Source organism: Rhipicephalus sanguineus, chromosome 5 (assembly GCF_013339695.2).
Source record: "Rhipicephalus sanguineus isolate Rsan-2018 chromosome 5, BIME_Rsan_1.4, whole genome shotgun sequence".
Taxonomy (NCBI): Eukaryota; Metazoa; Arthropoda; class Arachnida; order Ixodida; family Ixodidae; genus Rhipicephalus; species Rhipicephalus sanguineus.
Genome location: NC_051180.1, coordinates 152,709,036 through 152,724,108, shown reverse-complemented (window position 1 = coordinate 152,724,108; position 15,073 = coordinate 152,709,036). Strand labels below are relative to the sequence as shown.

At 45.7% G+C, this 15,073-nt stretch overlaps 1 protein-coding gene across 1 annotated transcript in view; it reads right to left on the bottom strand.

Moving 5' to 3' along the window:
- Positions 1-13,475, bottom strand: part of LOC119395025 (serine proteinase stubble) — a 50,360-nt gene extending 36,885 nt beyond the window's left edge. The window contains exons 1-2 of the mRNA XM_037662317.2: positions 13,383-13,475; positions 11,417-12,367 (exon numbers count right to left, since the gene is read on the bottom strand). Coding sequence (XP_037518245.1) covers positions 11,417-12,311 — 895 coding nt within the window. The 5' untranslated portion in view covers positions 12,312-12,367; positions 13,383-13,475. The remainder of the gene's footprint in view (positions 1-11,416; positions 12,368-13,382) is intronic.
- Between the last annotated feature and the right edge of the window lie 1,598 nt (positions 13,476-15,073).

The following is a 15,073-nucleotide window of genomic DNA, read 5'->3' as shown; positions in this document are numbered from 1 at the left end:
TGTTGCGGAATGGGCGCCTCCATTCCATTTCAGGTCCATTGCGGGGATTTAGAACTTGCCGCAGCTCCATTCCTTCCAATTCCCCGGAACGAATAAACTTAGCCCATTCCTACTCCGGGAATGGACGGGCAGTTCAATTCCAATCCTGTAATTCCTCGACGTAGGAAAGGCATCTTGATAGTTTTATCGAGTTAAGAATGAACGCCCCATAAAGCTGATGTCATCAGATGCATTAACTGGAAAAGTACGCAGAACACGTTAACAAGGTCGAGGGATAGTAGCTTGGTAACATATCTTGTGCAGTACAACCACCCTACTAATTCACATAGAGGCAGTTCTCCCGCTACCTATAGTATTTGCATGGTCAGCATGTTTGAACGAATGGTGGCGTTTTAATATTGTTTATGCTTAAACGTATTAATGCTAAAATGACGACATAGCGTATTTTTATGCTGACAAAAGTAGTATTCAAGAAGACTAAGCAGTTTTGCCACGCGTCTGGAGCGGTCGTGAATATGGAGAAAACTAAGATTTGGTTAATGGGGAATAAGACCCTCTAGATCTGCTGGTATTAGTTGGAACAGTGCACCGCTCGGGCACCTTGTGCCTTTGTATCGAATACGGAACACTGGACCACACTGCTCGTCAGCACTCACGCTTTTCAAGCGCGCCTCGCAAGCATGGATGGGGTGAGGAGAACTTTCGGTGTTCGCCTGTGCGCAGGTATGCAATGTCTTCCTTGTCGCAAAGCGTATTTACGTGTGTCAGGTACTAAACTGCTCGTGAGATAAAGATCAGGCTGTGCATAGAGTATTCGCCACTTTCGTGTGGGGGCATCAACGCGAACAAACGCGAAGGGTAATTTGTTTCTCCCTTCAGTATCTGCTGGGATAATGCATTTGTTTGTACACTAACTTATGCCTTGGTTTGTAGGCGCGTTGTTTATAAATGTACCGTGCTTGTAATCAGCCAAGCCATTTTAAAAATACTGCTTTATTGTTAATTTCGAGGCTCTAGCTGACTTACTAATGTTTGAAGTTTGAAAAACAGCACGTAGGGGACGAAAACGTGCTCTATTTTCGGAAAAAGACGTAGTTCCATTCCCATTCCATTCCATGCAAAAGGCGCTTAATTCTATTTCCAGTCCATTCCTGCAAGCGTTGTCCCCATTCCATTCCGGGGTCGCGAAAATGTGGAATGATTCCGGAGTCATTCCAATTCTGGTGAGGCAACTCCGCAACGCTGGTGGGAAGCATTAAACAACACACTCTTTGCGCTATTAGCATTGTGTGATGACTGGTTGTTATTTTACTCTTCTGGCACGCTATATCACATATATTAACCAGGGTGTCGGAACGGAACGAAAACCGAAAACGAAAAACGAAAAAAACAATATTTTCGACCGGAACGAAAACGTAACCGAAACTTTATCTATTATTTCGTTCCGGAATGAAACCAAACTTTTTTCAATCGTTTTTCGGTTCACGAGAAAGCTTCCCAATCCGGAGCAACTGAGCTCATGCATTGTGAGCATATCTCAGGGTACAGTATTAGCGCGTGCCTCAGGCAGGAATTCCAAAGCAAAGATATGTTGAAATTGTGTGAAAAACAAGAACAGTGGCAACCAGAGATGTTTATATTAACGCAAGTGGACTTTTGCGCGCTTGTCACGCAGGCCAAAGTGGAGAGGGCTTTGTAGGCGCTGAAGTTTGTTACAGCGAAAGCTGTTATGAGATCACAACAGCTGATTTTGGCGCCATAGTTTGTCCGCCGCCGGTGTCCGTGACCGCTATCGCCTGATATTTTTTTTTCGTTCCGGAACAGAAACGGAACGGAACTTTTTGCGGTGGAACGAAACTAAAACCGAAACGAAAAACATTTCGTTCCGACAACCTGATATTAACACGATTCCTTGCCCGACATGATGCCTGTAGAGTATTGTTGCGAAGGAGTTACAAGCACCAGCGTGTCACTGCGGTGGAAGACCCAACTGCCACGCAGAAGGCGCGGGTTGAAGTCCTATCCGATCCTAGAAATTTGTTTCTCATTTAATTTTTTCTCATATCAGGCGATAGCGGTCACGGACACCGGCGGCGGACAACTATGGCGCCAAAATCAGCTGTTGTGATCTCATAACAGCTTTCGCTGTAACAAACTTCAGCGCCTACAAAGCCCTCTCCACTTTGGCCTGCGTGACAAGCGCGCAAAAGTCCACTTGCGTTAATATAAACATCTCTGGTTGCCACTGTTCTTGTTTTTCACACAATTTCAACATATCTTTGCTTTGGAATTCCTGCCTGAGGCACGCGCTAATACTGTACCCTGAGATATGCTCACAATGCATGAGCTCAGTTGCTCCGGATTGGGAAGCTTTCTCGTGAACCGAAAAACGATTGAAAAAAGTTTGGTTTCATTCCGGAACGAAATAATAGATAAAGTTTCGGTTACGTTTTCGTTCCGGTCGAAAATATTGTTTTTTTCGTTTTTCGTTTTCGGTTTTCGTTCCGTTCCGACACCCTGGCTGTGGCATAAACCATTATAAAAAAAAGAAACCTTCAAATAACGAAAGCAAGCACCGTGTTCGTGTGGGAGTATTGGCAGGGGCAACAAACCACTACTGCCCAGCGCCATTTGATATGTAAAGGTTCTACCGACCGCGGCGTGCAGCCTCGTCAAAATAAAACAAGTGTCGTGACTAGTTCGGCTAGATGTTTAAACGCTATAGCGTTACAGCGCACGTCCGAAGAAAAACCTGCTGTGTGAAAATTGGAATGAAATCACTGCATTCCTGCTCACTTATTTCCGGAAAAACTTTGTTAAATCGAGTTCACTGCCACGAAAGCTTCGTTAATTCGAGTTGATGACAACGTTTAACCCTACGGCTACCTGCCGGGGAATGGAAATTTCTTCGTTAGACAGGGACATTCGTAAAATCGGGTTTTGTTAGATCAAGCTTTAACTGCATTGTCGTTTTGAAATTATGTTGATAGTCCTGCTAGAGTAGCTCAAATTGCTTAGAGACTCGTCAATAATTTTAAATGACCGTCTGTGCATCTGTCGCATAAACTATTAAATAACGAAAGCAACCACCGTATTTCTGTGAAAGTATTTGCAGGGACAACAAACCACTATCGCACTGCGCCATTTGATATGTAAAAGCGCTAGCGGCTGCGGCGTGCAGCCTCGTCAAAACAAAACTGGTGTCGTGTCTTGGGTGGCGAGATGTTTAAACGCGACAGCGTTACAGCGCACGTCCGCAGAAAAGCGCTCTGTGTAAGAACTGGAAAGAAGTCACTGAATTTTTGCTCATTTATTTCCGGAAAAACATCGTTAAATCGAGTTCAGTTCCATGAAAGCTTCGTTAATTCGAGTTGATGACAACATTGAACCCTATGGGAACCTGACGGGGAAGAGAAGTTTCTCCGTTAGAACAGGAAATTCGTAAAATCGGGTTTCATTAGATCGAGTTCTAACGGTATTGCCGTTTTCAAATGGTATTGACAGGCCTGCTAGTGTGGTTCAATTTACTTAGAGACTCGTCAATCATTTTGAATGATCAGAAAACGATGTGTCAAAACCAAAACGGACATCTGCTTCGTGCGATGAGAGCCCCCTGATGTGAGTCCGGCGGACTCCTTTCTGTTCCCATATCTCAAGGTAAGCCTGAAAGGTCACCGGTTCGAAGGGGTTTTGCCAGTAAACGTGCGGTCTCAGAGTCTCCGAGAGAGGTCACGGCAGCTGATTTGCAGGGAGCCTTTGCACCCTGGGAAGTGCGTTGCAATCGGTGTATCGACGCCCAAGGAAACTATTTCGAAGAACTTAAATGATATGTATCGACCGGATCAATATATTTTCTTTACTAGACGGAGTCTCAGTACTTTACGGACAGACCTTCTATAAAAATAAAAACGATGCAATCCGCTGCACTGAAATCGCCACCTTAAAGCGGAAGTCCAGTGCTGTCTCACTCGCTCGGGTTGTTCAATAATGCTTTTCTTAGTCTTGCTGTTCACGAAAGCTGCTTTTCAAAGTGCTCGACATGTCCTTAACTTAATTTAACTTAATTGTCGTAACGTAACGTAATTCATCGAAACAACTTCCCCAAACAGCCGCGTTTTCACCGCTTTGTTGTGGTTTAGGTAGGCGCGCTGCCCGCAACGTAGCAACGCGCAGCGCTGAGGAGAAGCTCACTACGGCGACGCGGTCACTGAGTTTGTTTCTTGTGGGTGTCGCGCGCCGCGCGTAACGAAATGATCGTTTGGATGAAGCACCTCGCCCTAAATACGCCTGCGTTTTTGTCTTTGTATGCCAGATTACTTTGCCATCACATTCTGACTCCCCTTATGTTCGTCCTGCGCTCTCATATCATTCCTTAGATAAGCCAGTTTTCACTTCGTGTCCGCTTTGTACCCGTCCTCGCTCGACGGGAGGAGGTAAGCGGAACAATGCCAAAAAGAAACAAACGAAGAGAAGACAGGGCTGATATTCGCGCAGCTTAACGCGTGAACGAAACTGGCAAACCAAAATGCATTAATAAAATCCGTACGCAGACGACGGAATGCCAGTAAAAAACGTTTTGCTCCTGTTTAGTTCAACTAGCCATATCGCGCGCGCTTCTAAGTGCCGTAAATGCTTTTACGGGCATCGACGTCGCCGCTTTGCAGCTCGTTTCATCGTCCCAGCACCCTGCCGTATATGTAATACCCATAACTCGTTATCGCCGCCAATAAAAAAAGCCAAACCTGGTGAATAACCTCATTCGATCGTTTATTGCCTACTCACGGTGTGAGCGAAAGTGACGCATATCCGCCAGGCGGCTTTAAGAATACGCGGAGTTTACGAGGAACGTCAGAACCAGGAGTCTCCTGGCGCTTTAAAAGCTTGAGAAACGCGCTCAGAGGCGCCACGAATACTGAGTATACGAACAAAGCCCTTTTTTTTCTTTTTTGAAGCGATACCTCAGCAGTGTGCTCCCGGTTCCCGAGTAATCGTGCCAGCACGTGAACAAGGCAAAGACCAGAGCGTGACGTTTACTTTACGGCGTCATGCGAAAGGTGTTAGCCGGTCGGTTACCGCTGAGCGCCTGTTACGCCGTTGATCACCCGCACGCGTAAACCGCAGCGCTCATCACCGAGCAGTATCGGTCTCCAAAGGCTGTGCGAAGGCATAACATCTCTAAAGGCTAGACTTAGCGCTCGGAACTCAATCAAGCAAAACGAATGTTTGCAGGGCAATGAAGACCGGAAATGATTCACAATGGGTGAGCAATCAAAGCCTCAGACCGGCCTCAGACTACCGGCATGGTGATATGTACTCATCGGTGGAAAACTGTTGCCTCGACAAAATAAAGAAAAGGTTTTCATAGGGTTATAGAAGTGCAAGCACAAAACTGACTGACTAGATGTATCGATCTGACGACCTCTGACACGTCGTTAAAGCAAGGGAAATAATGCGCGAGTATAATGAAAATACCACTTCTTATGCGAACTTTGCAGGTGTGGTCAATTTTACTCAGATACAAGGGGGCTATTTGTGAAAGTTACTGACAAAAATGTTGCACAGCACCGCGTGTATGCATGCAGTGTCAAGGCAGTCGAATATACAGAAGTCTGAAGGCCGCAAAAAATCGATGAACCCTAACCTGCGCTCTCCAGAGTTACATGTTACAATATGCGCCTTCATGTGCTATCTAATATTGATCATCTTATTCATGCTTTAATATTTTGGTCATTAAAGACCTAGGTGTATAGAGAAGCAAGCACTTCCCAGTCGACCACCTCAGAAACGAGGGAAAGGGCATGACCTCAGATCAGTCAATTTCTGTAGACTCCTGTGTGGCACAACAAAAGCAAAAGCTTGTGGTGTCTGATGCTGTAGGCATATGGTGCATAGGGCACCACAATGTTATCTTGTGTATCATTGGCATCCAACGAAGTCGATAGTTACCTGTTAAGAATGCCACAAATTTGATGCAAAGCTTAAAAAAAAAGTAAGTGGATTCAAGCCTCGAGCAAAAGTGGCCTTGTGTTCTGGAGACAACATGAATATTAACGAGGGAAGTGTATCGGCTCATCCTCAATTTTTTCCGCCACAGAGAGCTGAAGTAGGAACTCGTGAACTGTATGGCAAGGCCACCAGGACGAGGTGATATGCCTGACGTCCATGGAGTTCGTGGTGGGCAGTTCAGCCTGGCAACCACGGACGTTAGAGAAAGATGCACTTCATATGCACTTTAACCATCTAGCCCAAATAGTGGTTCTTCTTCAAAGATGATAGACGTTAGAGAGACGAATATGTTACGTGGTGATTGCGTATGCACATCACTTCTGCCTGCTCCCGTCATCACACTTCATTATTTTTTTCCCTCTTTTCTTTTAGCCTGTGCAGAGTAGCAAGCCAAAGAGCTCAGGCCGACCTCTCTGCCTTCTTGTTATAAAATCTCTCTTATCCTGTAAAACCTCTTTAGCCTTAAGATAACAGAAATAATTGGTGCACCCCGTCAATATTACCTTCAATGCAAGGTTAAAGAAAAAAAAAAAAGGAAATGCGTCGTTAAAACCTTTTTATTCATTCTATATTTAAATGTCACCAGAAATATGCCAATGGAGTGTTTCACAAGGATAGGAAATAAAGATAATCTGATGCAAGTTTTGTAGCACCCGTGGCAGCTATCCTGACAAAGCCGTCAATCAACAAAACCTAATTGCATGGTCCCAATGAATGATTCGATCTTTACCATCAAAGGACGAGGGTTTCAGTAACGGGTTAAATTAGGCAGTCAATATATTTTCACGCGAGTGCTGAAAACGCTTCTTACGGTCTTCAGCTGCAGCTAAATGGTTATGTAACGTTGCCCTATATAATAGGGGCAATATTTATCGCCACCCTATCTATTTTTTGGCATGTTATTTTGATATTTCGTAGTCGCTGAAGCAAGACACTACAAGGATGTGGTGCCCATATAATACGCAAGACCCTGCGGCGCGGTGATGGTTGCGTGGGATTTATTTGCGGAATCCGCAGATAGCTGCTATTTTCCGCGCTGCGTTGCACACGGTTCCCATATATTATCTACTCCCTCGAGCCCGTAGTCTTTTTCCTCATATCGTGCTTTCGGAAGAGTAGTACGCCATTCCTACTTTAAAGCTTCATCTTATATACTTACGATACTTACGGTTTTTGCCGTATCTAAGTGCTCTCCGTTACGCTTGGGAGGGCGTAACGGGAGGGCAGCTTCTACAGAAGAAACCACCACCACCACAATCTGTGTCTTCCGTAAATAGAGCATTGCTGATTGTTTTAGTCTCCGAGATTGTTTTAGAGTCCATTGGGACTTGTTTTTTCAGCTTATTATTCAGCTTATTATGGGCGTCTGGAGGAGGACGCAAGCAAGGGTTGCTCTCCAACCCCCTGGAATTTCGAATAATATTGGTCTATGCACTAGCATTAAAGGGACCGACAACTGCCCAGAACATGAAATGAGATGACTGCACTGATGGAAAGATTGTCCGTCGCGTTGACTCAAACCAACCCTGTTTATCTCGTGAGAGGTGGATTTATATTTTTATTTCTCTATTGAAAGTCGCGAAAAATGACCTTTGGCGCCTCTGGCGGCAAAATCATAGACGGTCCGATGAAGGCGGTCACGTGACCATTGGTTGGTGTATGCGTTCGATGACTTTTCTGTTAGTACTGAAATATTGTTCATTTCTTTATATTAAACGATATTACTCCATAAAAATGTACATATAGGCCTGCGTTAGTTGTATGCAACAAAGTGGCGCTGCCTTCGCTTGGCGTAATGATCCCATGCCAACACAAGCCATCCATGTCGCAGGCACAGGCAACCTTGGGCGCAGGCGCACACAACGCTGTACAAATACCGAGAAGGTGTATAAAGCCACATCACCTCATTGTAACAGCTTTCTATTTTCAAAAATGATTTGCAAGCTCAAAATAAAGGCGGTTAAGCATAGCTACAGTAACTCCTGCGAAAGAAGAACAACGACAGCTTTCACAAGGGCTAGCGGCATCGCTATCAATTCTCAGCGTTGATGGAGCAAGCCTTCATGCGTGTTTGGAGCCTTTCAGATCGAAAAATACTGCTTATAAAATAACTACGAGCTTCTAGGATAAACCACTGCAGCTACAAACGCTACGAAGGGTAAGCTTCCTGTCGCGCCGTAAAAAACTGGGTCGAGAAAAATCAGTTGTCGGTCCCTTTAAGCTACACAGCTTGATAAGCACACTCAGGTCTCGCGTACCTGTGTGAAACGGCCTTCAGGATTGCCAGCCATCATTGCACGTTGCACACTATTGACTAATCTGGCTGCCTGTACTGATATGCACAGCTGTGCTGATATCGACAGCTGTCCTAACGGTCGACTGACGTCTTGTGCAAGTTTCATCACATTTTGGAAAGACTACCATGCTTCCGCCATACGTCGCAGTTACTGTTGCGCGTTCTTGATGTCTTTAACCACGTAAGGAATAGTTGCAAAATTAAGGACCTGAACAATGGGAACATGTGAAATGCTTTGTCTTAATGGTGTGTTTCTTTATTATGTTATGAAATGACGATATTGCCATATTTTTTCGAACGTAATTTATTACTCGTGATCGTAGCGTTGTATTTATTATACGTAACTAGCATAGGAACGAAACTCAAGAAGTTAAGGACTACGCGTCGTGAGAACAAAATATGATAGGTGTAAGATCAATAGACAGAAAGAGAGCAGAGCGGATCAGACAGCGAACAGGTATACCTTATACTCTAGTTGACATTGCGAGAATAAAAATGGAGGTGGGCAGGCCGCGTACTACATGGGACAGTTGACTGGTGGTCATTTAAAGCGACGAAATGGGTACCGGGGGTTGGGAAGCGCAGCAGAGAGAAATAGAGAGATAAAGGGAGATGGCAGAAATATAGGTGGGACGATAAAATTAGAAAACTTGAGGCATAAAATAGAATCAGCTTGCACAAGACAGAACAAAATGAAAATCATTGGAAGATGCCTTCGTCATGAAGTGCGTAAGAATAGGCTGATGATGGTGACGACGACGGTAACGAATATGATGAGGATGATGATGGGGATGATGATGAACAAGCATAAAATATGTCAGTCAGGCGCCTCTGTCAATGGTCATGTTTCGTTAACTGCAGTGTCGTGAACAAGGGCTTGGTTCTGTGGTTGATAAACAAGGCGGCCCTTGCGCGTTAAGCCAATAATGAAAGTTGCACTATATTATAAGATATTCCATTGAGCTATCTGTATGGTATATATTGTAAGCCTACAGTCTTGCCATTCGTCGTACGAATAAATCAAGTGGTACGTGTGCCAGTAAACTTCGCAGACAACCAGTAGGAATGGAGTACTGCTGCTGCTGCTGAGCCTTGGTTAGGATGCTTTTCTGCGCTTTCAGAAGGGAAAGGCAGTTCCTTAGCGCTGGTGTAGACGAGGACCATGTGTCTAGTTTCTCTTTCTATGTGTCCTCGTCTACACCAGCGCTAAGAAACTGCCTTTCCATCATGCACCAACAAGTCCACATCGCTACGCTTTCAGAATGCCTATGCTAACTTCGATTAGTACGTTCAAACGCTTAAAAATTGGGGCAGATACGCACAAGTGGTGCGAAGACTGAGGGAACAACGGAGCTGGTGATGTTCCCCTCCTCGTTTCCCTCCACCTCACATTCACTTCCCTTTCCCACCTCTTTGCTATACTATACTATACAAGGCTATGTTTCACTCCCTCTCCTCCTCCTTTCCCTTTCCCTCGCCCTCACCCCCCCTTTCCTACCTCCTTACTATACCATACTATACAAGGCTACGCTATGCCCTGCTAGCGTGCCCGGATAGCTGACTGGTTACGACGCGCGCCTTCGGACCGTGGGTACGCGGGTTCGAACCCCACCTCGCCAAGAATTTCTCTTTCTGTTTCTTTCTCTCTCTTCTTTCTCTCTGTACTAGTTCTCTCGCCCATCAGACTGATTGCATCCCACGCCGGACAAATGGGCGCACGTGTTCTGGGAGCGAAGCAGAAGACGTAGAAGTGGACGGAGAGGAAGAAGAGGACGAAAAGAGCGCGTGCTGATTCATGATGATAATAATTTCTGTTCACGATTAACAGGGTTTCTCCGAGCTTAAACAGCGCCGCTGTTCAAACTGTCTAGCAATAGCATGACTTACTTTATTAGCATAAAACACAGGAACGACACTTAGTGGCGAGCGGGACGTCGCCAGTTCTTAAACCATGGCCGATACCGCTGTTAGTGCTGCGAAGCCTGCAATAGTGGCTTCTATTCAGTGTAAACGGGCCTAAACGAGTGAATCGGTTCCATATTGCCATGCCAAAAGGCATGGTTACAGGATAGGGACCGGTACAAAGTGTCCGGATGTAGTGGTATCGTACAGCTAACGTAAAGTATAAATGCAACTCGCACTAAGTATAGTTCGCGTCCATTGAGAACTGTCTCCACAAGGTTCAAAGAAAGCGTAGATTTATTCAGGTGAACACGGTATTCAGCGGTCCTGCTGCTACTATGGCAATACAATTTGATATATTATCTTAAAATATTGAGCCATCTTTGTCGTCGGATACGCCACTCTCAAGAGTCAGAGTATCCGGAGCAAATTTTGTGCGCCAACATCTCCTTCCATCATATCAATATAAAAAAGGCTTTCTTCCAATGTTTTTTATGGTACTGCTTGTCTACAGCTCAAGTAGAAGTTAATTTATCTCTCCTTAAGGAAAATTCTTAGGGACAGCTGAACGCTCTCCCATAGTAGAGCGCTACATAGAGTGCCATTGAACGTCCCGATTTTTTTTTCTAAAGAAAAGTTCCACAAATTGCTTGTTTTTTAAATAAGTGCGAACACACTCGGTGTAGCTTGAACATTTAGAAAAAAAAAAGAAACTATCTCTTTCGAATATTTGTTTGCCTCGTCCTGAATGGGTTATTAATTAATGCAATATAACAGGCACATTATCGACGTCTGAATGGCGGTTTCATATAGGTAATATTGATGAAAATCAAGAACATTTTCGTAAACTACTACTCAGTGTGCGGAGATGGTTCTGGAATTTTATTGTAATCAGATTCCATTTTCTACTCACAAGCATTAGGTCACTTTGGACCAACAACTGCAGCCTTCCCGCTACTACTTCTGAATACTTTTGTTTACATGTTCCTCAACATCTGCGTGAAGCCTGTAAGTCTCGCCCCACTGACATCTAATGTACACCAACGAGCGAGTGCGTTGAAATGTTTATGTGTGTACATTCAGAGATATGTGTTTAGGAATGCCAGTTATGGAGGGCATCACTGTCAGCATCTCAGTTAATAATAAAGCCGCGATAAACGCAGGTCGAGACAACGCATTGAATACAGCTCTCATCGCTGCCCTTCTACTCACCTTTGGGTCTCTTGTTCAGCAGCTGGCTCGGAGGCACCGGTCTCTTGGAACCCACGGGCGTCGACGCGCTTCCAGTTTGCGCCGCCGGCGTGGCGGGCGGCTTCCGCGTCGTCGTTGGTCTGCCATGTGTGCCGTATGTGCCATGTGTGCCGTGTTGCGGCCGTTGCGGCCGCTGCGGCCGCTGTGGACTCGGGGGTCGGGCCGGCTTTTTGGTCGTACTCGTAGTCGTCGTGGTCGTCTTCAGCGTAGTCCTCCGGGTCGTCGTTGGTGGCCTAGTCAGAGGCCGGCGGCTGGGCCGGAACGTGATGATGGGCACCAAAGTCGGCCGCGGCCTGAACAGCGACCAGAAGGTGGTGATGCCAGGAGGCCGGAACGTTGGCGGCCACCGGGTCGCCGTGACCACCACACTCGCCACCGTCGTAGTGCTGCTAGGCGCAGCTGTCGTCGTGCTCGTTACCACGGGTCTCTTTGTAGACGAAGACGAGGATGCCGTGCTGGGCCTAGTCGAAGGCCTGTACGTTCTTCTTGTCGTCGTCGAGGGTCTCCTGGTCATGGTTGGCGTGGGCGACGTGGGCGTCAGATAAATGAGCGTAAAATTTCTCTGCGGATAGCTGGGAACGGCAATGCTGTTGAGGCTCGTGGTCACGCCGGGCTTGCCCGGTGGCGGCTTGGCGTGCTGCGGCGGCTTAGGACGCTGCTTTTGAGGCTGTGGCGGCGACGATGGCGGTGTCTCTGTGGTCGTCGTCGTTGTCGACGAAGATGGCGGCTCCGGCGCCAGGCCGCCCGCGACGCTGTTCTCGCTGTCATCGTACTCGCAGCAGGAACCGTACAGGAAACCGTCCGTGCACGTGCCCAGGTGCTTCCCGTCTAGCTTGATGCACTCCCACACGAACATGCACGTACCCCGTTCGCCAATGGCGTTCTCGCATGACTTTGGGCTGATCTTGAGACCTGCGAGTGACACGCTAGCTTAGGTTAGCCATGGAGATGTGACATAGTGAGTACGGCGAGAGAATCGGAATCAACGCATACTTACCTAGTACCTTGATTCTCCAGTAAGGGGGGCTTACGTATTATGTTTTATCCTTTACTTGACTGAATTTATAATACGCGTATGCATCGTTTAAAAACCGATTCAGTAGCCTTTCGCGTTGCTCCTGACGGCACGAAACTACAAGATGGGTTTGGTAAAACAAATTGTAAGAAATAGAGAAGCTCGGCTTCGTGATGTCAAACAGGTGCCTGCTATTTATCATCTGCAGTACTTTCGTTTTGAAATTCGCTGCTACTTAAGAGCACTGTGTAACAGGAAAGCAAGACCTTCCTTATGGCGGTGAGCCAAGCGCCCGCTGGCCCACACGACAATTCATTTTGCGAACCGGTTCGCCTCTCTGATTAAAAGCGCAGAAGCAGCTGAAAAGCAATTAAGATAGCACGAATCGGCAGGGACCATATTAGCAGATCAGGACGCTTTAATACACACCTTGGCCGTGACTACCGTCATTAAACTTTCATTTATCATACCTGGTATTTTTGTTGTTGTTTGCGAATGCGCTACCGGAAATATTTTAATGAATTTGGCCATAACACCATGTGGTCTTCACTGCGAGTGAATGTGGACGTCGTAGAAAATGAGTTCAAAAGCGAAGGAACCGCTGAATTACGCTTTTTTTTTTCTTTTTTTTTTGGTTTTATGTGAGCGATTCACCAAACAGTGTTTCGATAATTTAGGACATAATCTCGTTAGAAGAATACGGAAGAATATAAATGGAAATATTGAATGAGCATACCTGCTTTTTTTAGTTGCGCTTTAAGGAGTTGTCGTTATATGCGGTATTGTGAAATCAATGCCTGAACAGGTTGTCTGTAGATTACAAATAAGCATTTTCACGGAGGAATAAATTGCATGCAAGATTGAAGTACGAGCCAACGCGCTCCGAGTGGCAATTAAAGGGAAAACACGTACCTTTGGCGAGTGAAATGACTGAAAATGTGAATACTAGGACTGGAAGAATAGGAGTGGCGCCGCTCGCTTCCGCTAATCGCCATCTGACACCCTGCAAGGGGAAAAACAAGAGAAAAAAAAGCAATCAGATAATGCTTTAAATACGATGAAAGCAACAGTAGCTTTAACGAACGCAATCACGTGAACACACTTAGACATTCATTTGAGCTGCCATGCCGTGATTAATATGTTACGAACTCGAATAAGGAAACATTTAAACTTTTACCGTTCCGAAGGCCACAGGGTTGCAGTTATTCATTTATATCCACTAAGTTGCTCCAATAAAGAAAAGAACTGCCTATTCGTAATCAGCCGTAAGATTTAATATATCTTAGATACAAGGGAAAATCTCAAGTAGAAAAGATATTGAAATTGTTGCTCATAATATTAATCTTTCTATAATGAATGCAGGACGAACACATCTTCGCAATGGTAGACCCCTGAAATTACGCGCGGCGATTATTAGGCCTACTTGTATAATATATTTATTTACTTATTCATTCGCTGCTTTGAACTGAAGAGGGAAGCTATGAAAAAGGTAGGGCGAGGGGGGGGGGTAGTTGTCAGAGGAACAACGGAAAATAATGGGAGGCGCCTCGTCATTACGCGATGCTCATTATCTATGTGCTATGTATTACATGGTTAGTCAGACCCTTTTTGTGAAAGAGGCGTCATAAAACGACCGCAAACAATATGTGTGGACATTAGCACATATACATGAACGTGCGTACACAAAGCGTAGCAATAAGTGACTGTAAAAACGAGAAGACAATGAAGGTGGCTTTCGCCTTTGTTGTCCCATAGTACTGCACTATCACGGCCGCTGGATCCAGCGGCCGTGGCACTATATACCGCTGTTCCGGTAGTAAAGTGCATAGTACTGCGAATCGTTCAGGCTTTTTTTTTTTCTAAGAAGGTTCGTGATCATTGTTAGGGACAGTTCCCATAATAGAGTACATAGTAGTCTAGATCACCACACATTTATTTTTCTTTTTTTTTTCAGAACAGAGATTGAAGTTTCCGCTGGGTGCGATAGCGGTGGTTATGGGCGGAACGTGTATATTTAGGCTGTAACCGACTATATTTTTGTTCAAGATGCTACCGACTTGTAGCTGTCATGGCGCAATGAGAAATAGTCTTATGGTGATCGATAAATGTATTCATTTTGGCCATCACATACGCCTTCTCTTGTGTGCCACCAGCATACGTGTTTCCCAGGCGCCTCGACGCGCTGACTTGCGCGAGGGAAATTCTTCACGAAACCATCGATATTGTGGAAAACGCGCCGAGTGTGGGAGCGCGCTTGCCCGCACGTGCGAAATTTCGAAACGTCCTCTATGCTCATTCGCCTACACACGCACACACACGTGCGAGGATGCGTATAAATATAGGCGCCCTGAATGTTAGTCTTCTTATGCCCAAGGGAAGGAAGCAACCTTGTTCAAGAAGCGGCCCGCCTCCCCGATTCCCCCTTTTATTGGCGAAGTGGTCAATATAGTGTGAAGTGGCCAAGTGGCAGTTTCAGCCCTGCGTTTTCTGCATACTAATAATTTACGTCGCCTCTCCAGAATGCAGCCATTCCGAGAGAGAGTCGCCGCATGTTGCTTGCCTCTCGTGTACACGCTTTGCCGAGCTGTCCTTAGGCGGCGACC